Here is a 20,855-nt window from a genome sequence, read left to right as displayed (position 1 = left end):
AAACCTGTTGGACTGTAACCTGATGTTGTGTGATTTTTAACCAAGTTGGTTAAGGCAGCATTGAAAAGGGGTTCATTGAATTTATCCACAACAGTTTCCTCAAACAGCAGGCAATGGAACCTACAAGGAAGCAAGCTATTCTGGATCTGGTCCTGAGTAATGAGATGGGAAAAATTAATGATCTCATATTTAGGAATCCTCTCAGAAGGAGCGAACACAGTATAGGTGAATTTAAAGTATAGGTGGAGGGTGAGAAGGTATAATTCAATAGCAGTGTCTTGTGCTCAAACAAAGGAGATTATAATGGGATGAGGGAGGAGTTGACTAAGGTAGACTGGAAACAAGGACTATATGGTGAGATAATTGAGGAGCAGTGGAGGACATGCCAATATAACATGGAGACAGTGAAGACTGCAGATATTGGAGATCAGAGTCAACCGTGTTGTGTAGAAAAGCACAGCAGATCAGGCAGCATCTGAAGGGCAGAAGAATCGATTTTTCAGGCATAAGCCTTTCATTGACTTAGGTCGGAAACATCAATTCTCCTGCTCCTCGGATGCTGCCCGATGTGCTGTGCTTTTCCAGCACCAACTTAATGCCAATATAACATGCCAATAATTGATGACAAGGAGGCAATGGCAGATGAGGACCTAGAAACAATCATTATCACTAAATAAGCAGTGTTGGGAAAGCTAATGGACTGAAGGTAGACAAGTCTGCTGGCCCTGATGGAATGCATCCCAGAGTCCTAAAACAGATGGCAGGTGAAATAGCAAATGTGCTCATGGTAATGTACCAAAATTTGCTGACTCTGGGTTGGTTATGGAAGATTGGAAAATAGCAAATGTGATGCTACTGTTTAAAAAAGGAGTTTGACAAAAGGTGGTAATTATAAGCTTAAAATGGGGAAAATATTTGAATCTATAATCAAGCTAGAAATAGTGCGAAATCTGAATAGAAATTGTCCCATTGGGCAAACGCAGCATGGGTTCATGAAAGGCAGGTCATGTTTAACTAGTTTATTGGAATTCTTTATATACATTACAAATGCAGTGGACAACAGAGAACCGGTAGATGTCGTATATGTGGATTTCCAGAAGACATTCGACAAGGTGCCGAATAAAAGGCTGCTGCACAAGATAAAGGTTCACAGTATTGCAGGTAATGTTTTAGCATGGATCGAAGATTGGTTAACTAACAGAAAACAAAGAGTGGGGATAAATGGATGTTTTCTTGGTTGGAAATCAGTGGCTCGTGGTGTGTCTCAGGGATCAGTGTTGGGACCGCAGTTGTTTACAGTTTACACTAATTATTGAGAGAATTATTATTATTACACTAAATTATTATTACACTATACACAATTATTATTACACTAAATATTAGTAAATGCAAAGTCATCCGCTTTGGTTCGAATAATAGCAAAATGGATATTTATTTAAGTGGTGAACAATTATAGCATGCAGCTGTGCAGAGGGACCTGGGTGTCCTTGTGCATGAGTTGGTTTGCAGACACAGCAAGTAATTATGAAGGCAATTGGATTATTGTCCTTCATTGCTGGAGGGATTGTATTTAAAAATAGGGAGGTGATGCTGGTGAGCCCACACTTGGAGTACTGTATAGTTTTGGTCTTACTTGAGAAAGGGTGTACTGGCACTGGAGGGGATGCAGAGGAGGTTCACTAGGTTGATTCTGGAGTTGAGAGGGTTGCTTTATAAAGAACAAAGAAAGTTTACAGCCCAGGAACAGGTCCTTCAGCCCTCTAAGCCTAAGCCGATCCAAATCAACTGTCTAAACCTGTCATCCAATTCCTAAGCATCTGTATCCCTCTGCTCCCCACCTACTCATGCGTCTGTCCAGATCCATCTTAAATGAATATACTGTGCCTGCCTCTACCACCTCTGATGGCAACATGTTCCAGACACCCACCACCCTCTGTGTAAAGTACTTGCCGCGTGTATCCCCTTTAAACTTTTCACCTCTCACATTGAAAGCGTGACCTCTCGTTATTGAATCCTTCACCCTGGGAAAAAGCTTATCTATGTATACCCTGTCTATACCCTTCATGATTTTGTAGACATCATTCAGGTCCCCCCTCAATATCTTTTTTTCTAATGAAAACAAACCTAACCTACTCAACCTCTCTTCATAAGTAGCACCTTCCATACCAGACAACATCTTCGTAAACCTTCTTTGCACCCTCTCCAAAGCGTCCACTTCCTTTTGGTAATGTGGCGACCAGAACTGTACACAGTATTGTAAATGTGGCCGAATCAACATCGTGTACAATTTTAACATGACCTGCCAGCTCTTATACACAATGCCCCGACCGATGAAGGCAAGCCTTCTTGACCACTCTTTCCACCTCTGCAGCAACCTTCAGGTACAATGGACCTGCACTCCCAGATCTCTCTGCCCATCAACTTTTCCCAAGGCTGTCCACTGTATAATTCGCTCTAGAATTAGACTTGCCAAAATGCATCACCTCACGTTTGCCTGGATTGAACTCCATCTGCCACTTCTCCACCCAACTCTCCAGTCTATCTATATTCTCATGTATTCTTTGACAGTCCCTTATGCTTTCTGCTACTCCACCAATCTTTGTGTCATCTGCAAACTTGCTGATCAGACCACCAATACCCTCTTTCAGATTAGTTATATATATCACAAACAACAGTGGCTTCAGCACTGACCCCTGTGGAACACTGCTGGTCACATTTCTCCATTTCAAAAAACTCCCTTCAACTACCACTCTTTGTCTCCTGTTGCCCAACCAGTTCTTTATCCACCTAGCTACAACGCCCTGCACACCATGTGACTTCGCTTTCTCTATTAGTTTACAATGGGGAGAGATTGAGTACTCTGGGACTATATTCAAGTTAGAAGAATAAGGGGATGTCTTAGAGAAACACACAAAATTATAAAGGGAATAGATAAGATAGAAACAGAGAAGTTGTTTCCACTGGCGGATGCAACTAGAACTAGGGGGCTGTTTTAAGACTGAATTGAGAAGGAACTTTAAAAGATAGTGAGGACTGCAGATCTGGAGAGTCAGTTTTGATAAAGTGTGGCACTGGAAAAGGCACAGCAGGTCAGGCAGCATCTAAAGAGCAACAGAGTTAACGTTCTGGGCATAACCCTTCATCAGGACTGGTTATGCCCGAAACATCGACATCTTTCTCCTCAAATGCTGCCTGACTTGCTGTGCCTTTTTCAGTCCCACACTTTATTGACAAGGAACTTCTTTACCTAAAGAAGAATCTGTGGGATTCCCTGTCCAGTGAAGCAGTTGAGGCTACCTCATTCAATATTTTTAAGTTAAAGAGAGATTTTTCAGTAGTAAAGAACGTTAGGGTTAGGGTGAGCGGGCGGGTAAGTGAAGCTGTGCTCACAAAAAGATCAGCCATAATCTTGTTGAATGGCGGAGCATACTCGAGGTGACAGAGGCCGCCTCTTGCTCCGATTTCTTATGTTCTTCTATGCCACAGATTTCTCTAATCTCTCTCCATTTAAACAGTATTCAACTCTTCTTTTTTTCCTGCCAATGTGCATAACCTCATATTCTCACCACCATCATATTCTATCTGCCAAGTTTACCTACTCACTTAACCTTTCTATAGCTAGCCATCGACCTCTTATGTCATCCTTACCACTTGCCTTCCTATCTATTTTTGTGTCATCTGCAAACTTAGCAAAAGTACATCTGCTTCCTTCATTTAAGATGTATATTGTTACCAATAGTGCCTCAAGCACTGATCCTTGTGGCACTCCAATAGTATCAGTTTGGTGTTCTGAAAGTATCCCCTTTATCCCAATTTTCTGTTATCTGTTAGTTAGCTAATACTTAATCCATGTTATTATGGTACAACCACCAACATGTGCTCTTATTAAAATGCCTTATATGACATACCTTATTAACTCATAGCAACATAGGAACAGGAGTAGACCATTCAGCCCCTTGAACCTGTTCCACCTTTCAATGAGATCCATGACTGGTTTGTTGCCTAACTCCATATACCAACATTTGGTTTCCATTCGTTAAGACTTTGTTTTACAAAAATTTATCTACCTCAGATTTAAAATTAATAACTGTAGTTTGTGGAAGAGAGTTCCAAACTTCTACCATCATTTGTATGTCGAAGTACTTTCCAACATCTCTCTTGGGTGGTCTGTCCCTAATTTTTAGACTATGCCTCTTATTCCTAAAATTTCAAACCAGTGGAAATAGTTTACCTTTATCCACCCTGTTCTTTCCTGTTGATATCTTAAATACTTTGACCAAATCACTCCTTAACCTTCCAAATTCTAGAGAAAATATGCCTAATTTTGATAATCTCTGCTTGTAACTTAAGCCCTGAAGTCAGATGGCAGCAGATTAAAGTGCTCTAGTTGGAGCTCCTCTGCTCGGCAATCCCTTTTCCTTTTTCTTCCTTTTCCTTCTCTTCACTGCTTTTTTTCTACTTTCGTTCCCAAACTTTTAACTACTCTACTCTACCTGGACAATGGAGTCAAGGGATATGAATAGCGACCAGAGCCCAGGTGGAAGCAGACTGCACGGGCTGTGTCCCACAGCAGAGTGAGTGCGGGCCAATTGCTTGCCAAGATCTGGAGTGTGAACAGAGTGAGCACAAGCCAGAGTGGCAGCAGAGTGAGTCCTGGACAGAAGCCAACATGTAAAGGCAATATGGCCTTGTGTTCTGAAGCTGGCAGACACAGACTCATGTTGGAAAAGGACTAGAACTTAAGTGCTTTATAGTCACTTTTTATTATCATTCTGGACTTTTAAAGCTCTATTTTCATGCTAACGTCTTTTTCACTTTGTGACAACACTTAAAGTATCTGTACTTAAGATGGCATTGAGAGGCGACACTACAAACTTTTCACTGCACTGATTTGAGTGCATGTAACAAAGACTATTGTATTCTACTCTAGTAAACTTACAATGTACTCCCTCCAAGGCCAATATATCCTTCCTAAAGTCTGGTGCCCAGATTTACTCATAATACTCCAGTGAGGTATAATTGCAGCATACTTTCTGAGCCTTGTACTCCAGTCCTATAGATATAAAGGCCAGCCTTCCATTAGCCTTTTGATTATTTCCTGCACATGTTCATGACATTTTGAATATCTATGTATCTGAACCCCCCCAGGTCTCTTTGGACATGCATTGTATTTAATTTCATACCATGTAGAAAGTATCTTGATCAATTCTTCTTTGGTACGAAATGTATAACATCACACATGCTTACGTTAAACTCCATCAACCACAGTTTGCTCATTCACCTAGTCAATCAATATCCCTATGTAATTTTATGCTATCATCTAAACTTTCTACAAGTTGTTTGTAAATTATGTGAATAATTGCGGTGCTAACACAGATTCTTGTGGGGCACAACTGGTCACATTTTACCAATTTGAGTATCTAACCTTTAGCATTATATTTTGTTGCCTGCCACTCAATCAATTTCCCAGTCATAGTCAGTATTTTGTCCTTATTTCCATGAACCTCTACCTTAGTTAACAGTTTTTTTATGTGGCATTTTATCAAATGCCTTCTGGAAGTCCAGATAAACAGCATCCTTTGACAATTCCCTGTACACTATTTTAGAATCATAGAATCCCTACAGTGCAGAAAGAGGCCATTCAGCCCAAGTCAGCACAGAACCTCCGAAGAGCAATCCACACCCCACCCCATTCCCAATAACCCCACATGGGGTTGTTACCAGAGCTAATCCACCTAAACTGCATATCCCTGGACACCATGAGGCAATTTTCTTTGAGCATAGCCAATCCACCTAACCAGAATATCTTTCGACTGTGGGAGGAAACCCACCTAGACACAGGGAGAGCATGCAAACTTCACACTGACAGTCATCCAAGGCTGGAATTGAACCCGGGTGCCTGGGGCTGTGAGGCAGTAGTGCTAACCACTGTGCCTTACTCACCTCTTCATAATTCAATGAGATTTGACAGTCATGACCTACCTGTCATGAATCCATGTTGGCTTTCCTTGATTAACTGAAAATTTTTGAGGTTCAGTAATCCCATCCTTGATTCTAAACTCCAGCAATTTCCTTGCCACAAATGTTAGCCTAATTGATCTACAATTTCCTGCTTTTCCTTCTTAAAAAGCTGAATGTCATGTGCAATTTTTAATCCAGAGGGATGACTCCAGTATCAGGGGAACTCAGCAAAATAATGCTCAGGGCATTTATAATGTGCTCCCTTATTTCCTTTTAAAACTTATAGAAATAGAAATATATTACATTTGCTACTTCACCTTTTGCCTTGTTACTTCCTCAAAGAATTCTATCAAAGTGGTCAGGAATGATTTCCCCTTCATGAAGCCATGGTAACTGTGCTTAAGACCATAAGTTTTAGCAACAGAATTGGCCATTTAGCCAATTCAGCTTGCTCCAATGTTTAGTCATGGCTGATTTCTCAACCTATTCTCCTGTCTCCATCTGTAACCTTTGATCCCCTTACTAATCAAGTACCTATCCGTTTCTGTCTTAAAGACCCTCAGTGACTTGGATTCCACAGCCTTTTGTGGCAATGAATTCCATAGATTCACCACCTTCTGGCTGAAGAGAGTCCTCCTCATTTCAGTTCTAAATGGTCGCTCCTTCACTCTGCGTCTGTGCCCTCGGATCCTAGCCTCTCCCATTATTGGAAACATCTTCTCCACATCCACGCTATTCAGGTCTTTCAGTATTCTGTAACTTTCAATCACATCCTTCCTCATCCTTCAGAACTTCATTTAGTACAGATCCAGAGTCCTCGGCCGCTCTGATACGACAAGTCCTTTATCTCTAGGATCATTTTGAAAACCTCTTCTGGAAGCCCTCCAAGACCAGCAAATCCTTCCTTAGATATGTGGGCAGAAACTGCTCACAATATTCCAAATGCAGTCTGATCAGAGCCTCATACAGCCTCAGAAGTACTACATCGCTACTCTTGTATTCTTGTCCTCTTGAAATGAATACAAACATTGCATTTCCCTTCCTAACTGCCAAATGAACCTGCATACTAATCTTAAGAAGATTGAAACAGGACTCCTAAGCCCCTTTGTACCTCAGATTTCTGAAGCCTTTCTCCATTCAGAAATTCTTCCTACCCAAGTCCATAACTCTCAGTTTCCCATATTGCATTCCATCTGCTTTTTCTATGCCCTGTTACCTAGCCTGTCAAAATCCTTCAGTAGCCTTCCTGCCAACTGTCCCTCCACCTATCTCTATAGTATCTTCAAACTCAGCAACATTGTCCTCAGTTCCTTCATCTAGATCCTGAATAATTGTGATCCCAACAGTGAACCCTGCAGGACTCCATTAGCCATTAGTTACCATCCTGGAAAAGACATCTTTATCCCCACTGTCTGCCTTCTGACAGTTAGCCAATCCTCTATCCATGCTAGTATCTTGCCCCTAAAACCATGGTCTCTAACCTTATTTAGCAGCCTCCTGTGCAGCACCTTGTTAAAGGCCTTCTGGAAATTTGAATAGATCTCTTTACGCAGAGAGTGGTAAGGGCGTGGAATGCCCTACCTGCTAATGTAGTCAACTTGCCACATTAGGGAGATTTAAACAATCCTTAGATAAGCACGTGGATGATTTTGGGATAGTGTAGGGGGACGAGCTGAGAATAGTTCACAGGTCGGCTCAACATCGAGTGCCGAAGGGCCTATTCTGTGCTGTATTGTTCTATGTTCTATGTCCACTGCCTCTCCTTTGTCTAACTTGGTTGTTAACTCCTCGAAATATTATAACAGATTTGTCAAGCATGATTGATTCTAATTTAAAACAGGGATTTTCCAAATTAATCTACTCATTTCAGCGCATTTGAATTGGTTCATGGACATGAAATAAAAGGACTATTGACATATAAGAGATAAATTGTCAAGTCTGAAAAACAAACATTCAATGTTGGAGTATATGCCCACATTTCACAAAAGGTTAACAGGAGCATAGAATTGCACAGGAGCATTTAAAAACTTCGCAGAGCAAGATGAAAGAGTGGGAAGATAAAAATGCAACAATCACCATTTTTAAAGCAGGAGATGAATTTTTGTTACTGTGGCCTTTGTGAGGTCACAGTGTTGTCTGCTGTCCACTGGGGAGACGCAATGCAGACAGGGCAACTGCTTTGTTGAACACTTACATTGCATCTGCAAAAATGACCCTGAGTTTCCATTGCCTGCCATTTCAATACACTACTGTATATCCTGGCCAACACGTCTGTCTCAGGCTTGCTGCAATGTGCAAGCAAAGCAAGCAAGCTGGAAGAACAACATCTCATTTTCTGCCTGGGGACCCTGCAGCCTTCAGGACTCAATATCGAGTTCAAAGCCTGAGCATGTCTTTATCCCAATCCCCACACACCAGGCCTTGTCATCAAATGGTATGCTACCGCAACCAACCCACTGTCAGCTACTAATGGTCCCAATTAGCAGCCATTCATTCTTCCAGGATGACCATTACTGTTCCTTTGTCTGCTCAACTATTCTCTCTCTGGGCTCAATCTCCACCTACTCTTTACTCCTCCTGTCTCCCCCCACCATACCTTCAGCACATATAGCAACCTTTACCAAGCTACTTCGGTTCTGAAGAAGGATCACTGGACCGGAAACGTTAACTGTGCTTTCTCTCCACAGATGCTGAGTTTTTCCATCAATTTTTGTTTTAAAGTGAGAGAGATATTGTGAGTTTTCTCAGAAAATACAACGAAATTTGCAACGATGCACTTGAGCGGATGTAGATAATTTGGACCAGATAAAACAACGACCGCAATGGTTAAATCCAGATAAACAGGCAAAAGTAACAAAGGAAATTCAATCCACATTGGGGAATCAATTGATCAAACCAAGTCAGAGTAATTGGAGTCCTCCTGTAGTATTGGTTCCTAAACCAGAAGGTTCAATTAGATTACGTGTAGACTACAGGAAAGTGAATGCAATCACACAGATGGATTCATACCCTATTCCCAGTCTAGAAGATTGCATTGATAGGGTTGGTAATTTGTAATTTTTATCTAAAGTTGATTTGTTAATAGGGTATTGGCAAGTACTACTGACAAAGAGAGCTGAGTAAATTTCTGCAGTTTTTTACACAAATTGAGCAGATATCAACAGAGTTATCCCACAATTGAAAAAGAAACATGGTCGGCATGGACTGATTGGACCAAAGGAACTATTTCCATACTGTATGACTTTATAGCCAGGCTTGCAACCACTGGAATTCAGAGGAGTGAGGGGTGATTTGATTGAAGTGTATAAGATCCTGAATGGTCTTGACAAGGTGGACATGGGAAGGATGTTTCTCTTGTGGGTCAGTTGAAAACAAAGAGGGGACTGTTTAAAAATTAGTAGTCACCCTTTAGGACACAGAAGAGATTTTCTTTATCTTTGAAAGTTGTGACACTTTGGAACTCTGCCTTAGGAGACAAGGTCATTGAATATTTTTAAGGCATAGGGTGATCAGGCTATGGTATTCGGTGGAAGTTATAATACAGGCAACCAAATTTGTAGTTGCCAAGTTTAAAAAGGGTGGTAGGTATGAGGCCAGCCAGGAAAGTATTTTTTAAATAAAGTTTAGGATGTATTTCTACATAGGAACAAGAACAGACAAGACACAACAAAAAAATACAGCAGCACATGAGTTAAGGTAGGGATGAAAGCAAGCTCTGGTGCCATGCTCTAAATTGATGGTTTGGTGAGGGCAAATCTGGGTCAGTAGTTCAACCCAGAGTCAAACAACAACACCAGGTTGTGAATGGTCTTGTTTCCATTTTGTACAGTCAGCAGATGTTGGCAATGGAAATATTGTAATGATAAAAGCAACCTGCTGAATGGGACTACTAGGCCTGAATCACAGTTAAGTAATCCATTTGGCAGTTAGTTCTGAATCAAAGAATAAAACTTTGCTCAAACAATTGTTTAACAGTTGTGGCCATTTTTATCTCATTTCACAGGCAGTTCGGATTATACAGTGACTCTATGAATGGACTAATTTCCATTCTGTGGCCTTAGTTGTAGCCTATTTCCACAGACAGACCTTGTAGATTCACGATGCCCAATGTTGTCCTACTACCATGAGCTTCTCATCTCAGCCTCTTCACTCTTGCTGTGCTATCATTCCCATGTTAAAATGCTTCATCATGGTATCCATAAAGCAAATCTTTTCTCAGACTGTGGTCACTCTCATTACCAGTTCTCTGTTTGCATTTGGTTGGTGCCTCTGTTCATTAGACCTCAGATGGCTGAGAATGTGTAGAATAGTGTATGCACAGTGATGATTGGACATGGTTGCCATTGGCTGGTTGCCTCTGGAACTGTGTGTTGTAGATGACCTTTCGGTCCGTGAGTTCCTGTTACGGTTCATGCTGCTCTTCTGATCCTCCAAGTCCTTGGATTTTTCATAGTTCAGTACTTTCCATTGCTGGTTAACTGCTTGCCAACGCTTAAAGATACGATATACAGATGGCCCCTCATGAATAATCAAACCTGGATAGCCAGAATAGAAAGAGCAGTCAAAAATTACGATTACTACTGTAGCACAGTTCAACACACTACTTTTAAAGATAAAATCATTGTAATTTTAACATTGAATTGAACTATACAGCTTGCTTAATCTGAGCTGATGTTGGTCTCACATCATATTTCATAATTGAATTATCTTTACTTGCCAATCCGAATATCATTGAGTCTTTTGTTTAAGTCGTTATCTTACTGTCTCTCAAATATATTCAAAATCAAGAAGTTTCTGGAGAGAGCAGAAGGGGGCTGGAGAAGCTGTTCCTAAAGATGAAAAAGTTGTCAATCAGTGATCGCTGGTTTGGAGTAATGAGCAAAAGAATCAGAGACGAGATAAAATGTTTCTCTGCAGCAAATGATCAGGATGCGGAATGCACAAGTGGGAGGGAGAATATTTAATTGTGACTTTCAAAAGGAAAGTAGATCATTATCTGAAAGGAAGAGATTGGCTGAGATAGGGGGAGAAGTGGGGAGTGGGATTTACTGAGGTGCTTTTACAGAGCGCCAGTATGAACAAGTGGAGCTGAATGGCCTCCCTCTATGTGGGAACCATCCTGTGATTTTAATATAAAATGCAAAGAGTAATTGACTTTTATTCTTATTGCATACATTAAGGAAATATTATAAGTATTTGTACACTGAAGCACTCATAATGGTGCAATTCTTTTATTAATCTACATTTAAGCTTTGCTTGAATGACATCTTAGCGATTTTGAGAAGATTTGTAGCTCAGATTGAAGTTCTGGATGTAGGTTTGCTCAGTGAGTTGAAGGTTCATTTCCAGCCGTTTTGTCACCCTGCTAGGCAGTTTGTTGTTGTTTTCCTCCTCTTTAGTGAACAGAGGAAACCTTCAACACCATCAATAATACCCTTAACTGGCATAAAATTCACTAAAGAGGAGGAAAACAACAACAAACTGCCATTCCTAGATGTCACAGTAGAGTGAACAGCCAGTGGGGAACTTCAAACCAGCATCTACAGAAAAACAATACATACGGACCAAATATTGAACTACAGAAGCAATCATCCCAACATCCACAAACGAAGCTGCATCAGAACATTATTTCAACAAGCCAACACACACTGCAGCACAGAGTAACTATGCAGAGCAGAGGAAAATCACCTATACCGTGTATTCAAAAAGAATGGGGGGTTAGATAGGGTAGACAGTATGAACCTTTTCCCGCGTATGGAGTCGGGTATTACAAGGGGGCATAGCTTTAAATTAAGGGGGGGTAGATATAGGACTGATGTTAGGGGTAGGTTCTTCACTCAGCGAGTCGTTAGTTCATGGAATGCCCTGCCAGTAACAGTGGTGGACTCTCCCTCTTTATGGGCATTTAAGAGGGCATTGGATAGGTATATGGAGGATAGTGGGTTAGTGTAGTTTAGGTGGGCTTGGATCGGCGCAACATCGAGGGCCCAAGGGCCTGTACTGCGCTGTATTCTTCTATAATGGGTACCCAATGAACACAGTCCGCCGATTTCTCAGCAACAAACCCAAACAAGCAGACAAAACATGTCCCGAAACACTAGCCACTCTCCCCTACATCAAAGACTTAACACAGTACGTAATGAACTTGAAAGACTCTACACAGACAAGCAAAACTAATGTCATTTACAAAATATCTTGCAAGAACTCTAACAAACACTACATTGGACAAACAGGCAGGAAACTATCCACTAGGATAGATGAACATGAACTAGCCTCAAAACAACATGACCCACTCTCACTAGTATCCTTACATACAGATACGGAAGGAAACCACTTTTAATGGGACAACACATCCATCCTAGGAAAAGCCAACCAGCGACATGCACAAAAATTCCTAGAAGCGTAGCATTCCAACCAGAACTCTATCAACAAACACATCAAATTAGACCCAACCTACCACCCCCTGAGAAAAAGAACAGGAAATTACATCACCACAGGAAATGATATTGCCAACCCAAAGAAACCCAAACATATAAATAGAAAGCAGGAATTATCAGCAGTACTTTGCCTGGAGGTCCACTGAAGATGTTACCAAGTAGGGTGACGAAATGTCTGGAAATGAACCTACATTCTGAATGACATCTGTAACTGTGTAGTGAATTATGGTTACTTGTTTTATTTATGTCATCAGAATTCAGCGCCTGCCACCATTATGATTTCTTACAAAGCGTTCATCTGTCTATATGTGAATCTGTAATTCAGCCATTTGCACTACTGAATTTCAAAGGCTAAATCCATTTTATCCTTCAAATCCAATTGCTGAATGAGAGCCCCTTTATCATTTCTCAGCCTGTATCTGTAATCTTCCAGTTTTTACCTCCTCAGCCTGTTCATGAATGTTGTTTACATGTACGATTGCCTATGTCATTTCTGCTCATCCTGTTATGGACTAGGCCAGAGCACTCAAAACATTGTTAAGCAGGCAGCCCCAGACCATAACTTTGCAATTTGTTTCAGTAAGTGCACAGTGAAAATTACCCAGAGTAGGATAGCTAGGTTGACTACTAGATTTTAAAATAGACAAAAATATATTCACAAAATTACACAATGAAACAGAAAGAATAGAATAAAGAACCCCTACAGAACTCAACCTATCCAACTTGACATAATAATGCTGTTCCGAATATACTCAACAGTCCCAATAAGCAAACTCCCTTTAAAAACCAATATAAATGGAACACATGCTTGCAGGTTGAAGTTAAAGGGCAGAGAAGAGAGAGAGAGAGAGTGCTTCCAACCAGTTCAAGACTGAACTAAAAACTGCTCAGCTAGAGAGCTGACCTTTCATTATACCGGTCACTTCTAAAACATGACACTTTGGCCTAAAGTCTCATCAGTTTACATATAAATGAAAGGCCCCTCAGAATCCTTTTCATCTCTGTACCAAACCAGACTGATTGGAGCCTGGTCCGGTTTATTACCTTTCTGAGAAATATCATGGACAGAGTCTCCTTGAGCCAAGGAACAGCTTTTAGAAGAAAAGGGACTAGCTTTGTGAAACATCTCCCCCCCCTTAAAAAAATGGACCATCAATACCAAAAGATTTTTAACCCTTCAAAACCCAGTTAGTGATCTGAACACACATATACATTATATTAACTATAAACATGCAAACATGTACAACCACATGCAAATTCAGGCCGCGGTACACCCACCACCGAATGCCTCTATTTCTCATTTGAGTCTTGATAACACATCTTGACCTTCCACATGCACAATTGTCAAATTGAATGGTTGCAACAACAAGCTGCATTTAAACACTCTGGCATTTTTGTCCTTAACATTTTCCACAAATGTCAATGGGTTGTGATCAGTATATACAATTGTCTCAGATGCATTGCTGGTAATATAAATGCTGAAATTATGTAATGCCAACACCAAGCTTAAAGTCTCTTTCTCCACCATTGAATATTTCTGTTGAGGAACGTTCAACTTCCTGGAAAAATACCCGATGGGTCTTTCCATTCCCTCATAATCCTCCTGCAGGAGCACTGCACTGACACCCACATCACTGGCATTGATAGCCACCTTGAAAGGCTTTGTGTAATCCAGTGTGGCTAATATTCGGGCAATGGTTAACACAGTTTTTAGGCTGTCAAATGCCTTTTGACAGTCCACTGAAACTTGTTGACCTTTTTTTAACAATTCGCTGAGTGGAGCAGCCACACTGCGAAAGTTAGGCACAAACCTTCGGTAAAATCCACTCAAATCCAGGAACTGTAGTACTACGTTTTTCATTGACGGTGTGGGAAATACCCCAGTTACTTTTGTTTTCGAATCCCATGGGGCCATTTGTACATGTCCAATAACATGGCCCCATGAGGGGAGTGTAGGTTAGGTTATTTTATATTAGGATTAATCCTCAGCACAACATTGTGGGCCAAGGGCCTGTTCTGTGCTGTACTTTTCTCTGTTTCTATGTCTCTGAAATGTGGCTGAAGCATTTTTCATACCAAATGGCATGACTTTGAAGTGATGCTCTCTCTGACAGAGGTACTTGCCAGTAGCTTCTGAGCAAGTCCAACTTAGAAGTGCAAGTTGCTTGTCCCATTTTTTCGACACAGTCCTCCAACCGTGGAATTTGATATGTATCAGTCTTTGTAACAGCGTTGACTTTGCGATAGTCCACACATGATTATTGGGTACCATCTGGCTTTGGCAGTTTGACCAGAGGTAAGTTCCAGTCACTGTAACTCACTCGATTATGCCATCATGGAGCATGCACTCTATCACCTCTGAACCTGTGCCAAGTTTAGAGAATGGTACTAAGAAGGATGTTGCTTAATCGAACAGCATCTGCTATATGGGTGGCACGGTGGCACAGTGGTTAGCACTGCTGCCTCACAGTGCCCTAGACTCGGGTTCAATTCCCGCCTCAGGCAACTGCTGTGTGGAGTTTGCACATTCTCCCTGTGTCTGCGTGGGTTTCCTCCGGGTGCTCCGGTTTCCTCCCACAGTCCAAAAATGTGCAGGTTTGGTGAATTGGCTATGCTAAATTGCCCATAGTATTAGGTGAAGGGGTAAATGTAGGGGAATGGGGTGTAGGTTTGCTCGCTGACCTGTAGGTTTGATATCCAGACGTTTCATTACCTGGCTAGGTAACATCATCAGTGGCGACCTCCAAGTGAAGCTGTTGTCTCCTGCCTTCTAATTATATCTTTCTCTTTCTTCTGGATGGGGTTCCTGGGGTTTGTGGTGATGTCATTTCCTGTTCATTTTCTGAGGGGTTGATAGATGGTATCTAGATCTATGTGTTTGTTTATGGTGTTGTGGTTGGAGTGCCAGGCCTCTAGGAATTCTCTGGCATGTCTTTGCTGAGCCTGTCCCAGGATAGATGTGTTGTCCCAGTCGAAACTGCAGTCCTTGCATGGAATTTCAGGAGACAACAGCTTCGCTTCACTTAGAGGTCGTTACTGATGATGTTACCTAGCCAGGTAATGAAATGTCTGGATATCAAACCTGCAGCTCAGCGAGCAAACCTACACCCTAAACCTCAACCTGAGCTACAAACCTTCACAAACCTTGCATAAAGTAGGCGAATGGGTCTGGGCGGGTTGCTCTTCGGAGGGTCTGTTTCCACACTGTAAGTAATCTAATATCTACATCATGCACAATTAGGTTAGTACTTCCAGTTTATTTCCGCATATCTCCTCATGTGATAGTAATAATTCTTTCAGGTCATTTTCTTGTGGAAGGTAACTCAATCATTTATAATCCCAATTTTTGACAACTTCCTCAATGTCCAGTTTGATTTGAGGAATGTCCAATTCAGAACTTGGTTCTTCCTTCTGTGCTGTAATCATTAACACCTTCTCCTCTTGCTTTCCTTCCCTAACAAAATACCTTTTGAGTATATTCACATGACACACTCTGAGATTTCTTTCCTGTCTGGAGTTCTTATAAAGTAGTTCTCCTCACTCGATTTCTTCTCAATTTGATAACATCTACTAAACCTTGCTTTTAAAATGTCAAAGGTAGAAGACAGAGGGTGGTGGTGCAGGGTTGTTTTTCAGACTGGAGGCCTGTGACCAGTGAAGTGCTACAAGGATTGGTGCTGGGACCTCTACTTTTTGTCATTTACATAAATGATTTGGATGCGAGCATAAGGGTACAGTTAGTAAGTTTCCAGATGACACCAAAATTGGAGGTGTAGTGGACAGCGAAGAGGATTACCTCAGATTACAACAGGATCTTGACCAGATGGGCCAATAGGCTGTGAAGTGGCAGATGGAGTTTAATTCAGATAAATGCGTGGTCTCCTTCCTATCGGAAAGATGTTGTGAAACTTGACAGGGTTCAGAATAGATTTACAAGGATGTTGCCAGGGTTGGAGGATTTGAGCTATAGGGAGAGGATGAATAGGGTGGGGCTGTTTTCCCTGGAGCGTCGGAGGCTGACAGGTGACCTTATAGAGGTATACAAAATTATGAGGGGCATGGATAGGGTAAATAGACAAAGTCTTTTCCCTGGGGTCGGGGAGTCCAGAACGCTAGGGCATAGGTTTAGGGTGAGAGAGGAAAGATATAAAAGAGACTTATGAGGCAACGTTTTCATACAGAGTGTGATACATGTATGGAATGAGCTACCAGTGTAAGAGATGGAGGCTGGTACAATTGCAACATTTGAGAGGCATTTGGATGGGTATATGAATAGGAAGGGTTTGGAGGGATATGGGCCGGGTGCTGGCAGGTGGAACTAGATTGGGTTGGGATAGCTGGTTGGCATGGACGGGATGGACCGAAGGGTCTGTTTCCATGCTGTACATCTCTATGATCCGTTGCTGGAAGTAACACCAATACCTTGTCCCCAGTTTGTAAATTGCGAATTTGTGATTTCTTATCAGCTTCCTGTTTCATTGTATGCAGTGGTACTTTTAAATGCTGTCTAGCCAACTCTCCAGCTCTATTGAATCGTTCTCTAAAATTTGACATGTATCCCAAATGGGTGGTCTCTGAATTCTGACTTATTCATTTCTCCTTCATTAACTTTAATGGTCCTTTTACTTCAAGCTAAACCAAGTTTTATGGACCAGCTCATAATCATCAGCCACTTCACCTGCTAACCTTGCCATTTTAACTCTGTTCTTCCACATGAGTTTGCACTACTTCAGGCAGTGAATTTTTGAATTGCTCCAAAATAAATGCCTCTCTAAGGGCATCATAGTTTGCTCGATTTTTAAAGCTCTTATCCATCTATCAAAATTACTCTGTTTGATCCTTTCAAACTCAATATAGGTTTGATTCAACTCAATATAGGGTCCCTCCTTAGATTCCTGAAACGTTGTCTATAGGCTTCTGGTACAAGCTCATTTGCACTTAAAATGGCTTTTTTCACCACCTCACTCTCCAGATATGTCCTCTGATCGTGATGCGAATACCTCACTCGCCCTACCTACAAGTTTCGTTTGGATTAACAAAACCCACATTGCCACTGGCCACTGCATTTTGCTTAGCCATCTTTTCAAATGAGATAAAAAAGGCTTCCACATCCTTCTTATCAAATTTAGGCAATGCTTGAACATACTTAAATAGTTACTCATTAGGCTTCTGACTACAGACAAAGATTTATTCACAAAATTACACAACGAAAACACAAAGAACAGAATAAAGAACCCCTCCAGAACTCAATCTATCCAACTAGACTTAAATATGCTTTTCTGAATATACACAACAGTCCTAATAAACAAACTTCCTTTAGAAACCAGTATAAATGGGACATATGCTTACAGGTTGAAGTTGAAGGGCAGAAAAGAGAGAGTTTCCACACAGCTCCCTGTTGAACTTCCCAGTTCAAGACTAAACTAAAACTGCTCAGCTCAGCTAAAGAGCTGATCACTCCCCTTTCATTATACAGGTCATTTCTAAAATATCTGTTTACATATAAACAAAAGGCCTCTCAAAATCCTTTTCATCTCTGTACCAAATCAGACTGACTGGAGCCCGGCCCAGTTTATTGCTCCTCTGAAAAACATCAAGGACAGAGTCTCCTTGAGCCAAGGAACAACTTTTAGAAAAAAAAGGGACAGTTTTATGACAAAGAATGTGGGATATTGCCTTTATTAGCCGAGGCATCAAGTTTAAGAGCAGGGAGGTGATGCTGGAACTGTATTAAACTTTGGTTAGGCCACAGCTAACTGTGCAGTTCTCTAATCCACACCATAGGCGAGATGTGATAGCACTGGAGAGGTAGCAGAGGACATTTACCAGAATGTTGTCTGGCCTGGAGAGTTTTATGAAGAAAAATTGGACAGAGTCTCTCTGCTTCTTCCTGGAAGACAAGCTTGAACCATCCCACTCCACTGTCAAGATAGCTGGTCGTGCCACAACTAGCCACGAAACGACACGACCAGCTATCCTTAGTAGCCACACACGCAGATGACAAGCAACATGAATTTGACTGGGACAACACTACTATTATAGGACAAGCCAAACAGAGAACAGCCAGGGAATTCCTAGAGGCATTGCACTCATCCACAGATTCAATCAATAAGCACATCGATCTGGATCCAATATACCGGCCACTGCAACGGACAGCTGGAACTGACAACCGGAAGTGACAGATTCAAACCACTACAAATGGTTTGATCACAGAAAGATCACAGAAGCGCTTCACAGGAGGCTCCCAAGCACTGAGGATGTCACCTAGACAGGGGACGAAACGTCGGCAACACAAATTCCCAGCTCGGTGAACAGAACCACAGTATCTTTCCTATAACAGGGCGACCAGAACTGGACACTGTACGCTGGAAGAGGCCCCACCAACATCCTCAAAAAGCTGTCACGCGCCAATCAGAATAGTCTCTGGTGTTGCTTGACATGCAGCACCCATGACCTCACCACCTTCTCCCTCAGAGGCAAATCCCACTCCAGGGCCATGAGCCACGGATCCAGTGTGGTCTAACCTGGAGTTCTGCCCTGTTGGAGGCACTGTCCTGGACAGGGTAAAAAGGACAATGCAACTCAGAAAAGGAATGAATTTCAAAAGTGTTCCAACATTTATTCAATACTAATCATATGATTGAGTTTAGCAGTTGAAAAGAGAAAGATGGAGAAAAATAAAAGAGAAAAATCTCATCTCTGAGGATTCTAGATTCAGATATGGCTGACTTCAGTGCAATGAGACAGAGATTGTGTAATTCTGTGAAGTGGTAAAATGAGGTGATCTGTGAAATGTGTTCAAACCGTATTTGTGAGCATCCAAGCGAAGAGCAGGGGTAGGCCATTTGGCCCCCTAGAACCTGCTATCCCATTCATAAAGATCTGATGATTGATTTTTTTTACCTCACATTAATATTTCTGCGTACCCCTGAAAACTCTTCCCTAACACAATCGATTTACCTCCGCCTTCACAACATTCAAGGACCCCGCTTCCACCAGCTTTACAAGTGTTTCAAAGATTCTTCACCCTCTGTAAGAAAACAAAATTGCCTAATTTATGTTATAAATTTGCAAACTCTGATTTTTCAGCAGTGACCGAGTTTAGATTGTCTCACAAGAGGAAACACCCTCTCCACATCAAGGAATCATACAGCATAGAAGACACTCTTCCACCTATCAAGGCGTACTGCCATAAATACGCTAAATCTAAAGTAGTCCCACTTTCCAGATCTAGGCCCATAGCCTTGAATATTATGACATTTCAGGTGCTCTCCTAAGTAGTTTTTGAAAAGTTTTGAGATCTACCTTCTCAAGACCCTACTGAATTTTATATTTTAATCAAGTCTCCTTTAACTTTTCTAAACTCCAATGTGTACAAGCCCAGCTGTTCTAACCTCCCCTCATAAGGCAATGGGTATTAGTCTGAATTGTCTCCATGATGGGGTCTCACCAGTGCCATAAGACCATAAGGAGTAACAACAGAAGCAAGATGTTACACCCTTGAGCCATTTAATAAGATCATGGCTGACATTTCTAACATCCATTTTCCTGCCATTTCATTGGATCCTGATTCCCAACTGCCATACAGTTGCCCACAGGGACAAGGAGATCCTCCTCTCAGTCTTAAATTAGCATCCATTTATTCTGAGACTATACTCTCTCATCATAGGGGTTGGGGACAATTGAAACGTGTAGGTCGTGTAAGGAACAGTTATTGCGTGTCCTTGATAGGTATGTCCCTGTCAGGCAGGGAGGAAGTGATAAGATAAGGGAACAGTGGTTTGCTAAAGAAATGGTATCTCATGTTAAGCAGAAGAGGGAGGCTTAAGTGACGTTGAGACGAGATGGTTCAGATGAGGTGATGGAGAGTTACAGATTAGCTAGGAAGGATTTAAAGAGAGAGTTAAGAAGAGCAAAGAGAGGACATGAGCAGTCTTTAGCAGATCTAATAAAGGAGAACCCTAAAGCTTTCTATAGGTATGTGAGGAATAAAAGGATGATTAGGGTAGGAATAGGGCCAGTCAAAGACACAAGTGGGAAGTTGTGTGTGGACCCTGTGGAGATCGGAGGGATACTAAACCAATATTTCTCATCTGTTTTCATTCAGGAAAAGGAGAATATTGTAAAGGAGAAGACTGAGATACAGGTTATTAGAGAGTTTTGAGAAGATTTGTAGCTCAGGTTGAGGTTCTGGATGAACATTTGCTCACTGAGCTGGGAGGTTCATTTTCAGATGTTTCATCACCATACATAGAACATAGAACAATACAGCACAGAACAGGCCCTTCGGCCCACGATGTTGTGCCGAACATTTGTCCTAGCTTAAGCACCCATCCATGTACCTATCCAATTGCCGCTTAAAGGTCACCAAAGATTCTGGCTCTACCACTCCCACAGGCAGCACATTCCATGCCCCCACCACTCTCTGGGTAAAGAACCCACCCCTAACATCTCCCC

At 41.6% G+C, this 20,855-nt stretch overlaps 1 protein-coding gene across 4 annotated transcripts in view; it reads right to left on the bottom strand.

The window, feature by feature from the left end:
• Positions 1-8,728: 8,728 nt before the first annotated feature.
• The window catches only part of LOC122551869 (E3 ubiquitin-protein ligase MARCHF4-like), a 275,970-nt gene continuing 263,843 nt past the window's right edge, over positions 8,729-20,855 (bottom strand). For 2 of the 4 annotated variants that reach the window (XM_043694417.1, XM_043694418.1), the window contains one exon: positions 8,729-10,496. In XM_043694417.1, the coding sequence (XP_043550352.1) occupies positions 10,177-10,496 (320 nt within the window). In that variant the 3' untranslated portion in view covers positions 8,729-10,176. The remainder of the gene's footprint in view (positions 10,497-20,855) is intronic. The other 2 variants (XM_043694419.1, XM_043694420.1) reach the window with 1 other exon arrangement.

The sequence above is a fragment of the Chiloscyllium plagiosum genome, chromosome 7 (assembly GCF_004010195.1).
Source record: "Chiloscyllium plagiosum isolate BGI_BamShark_2017 chromosome 7, ASM401019v2, whole genome shotgun sequence".
NCBI lineage: Eukaryota > Metazoa > Chordata > Chondrichthyes > Orectolobiformes > Hemiscylliidae > Chiloscyllium > Chiloscyllium plagiosum.
This window is presented reverse-complemented; position numbering and strand designations above follow the sequence as displayed.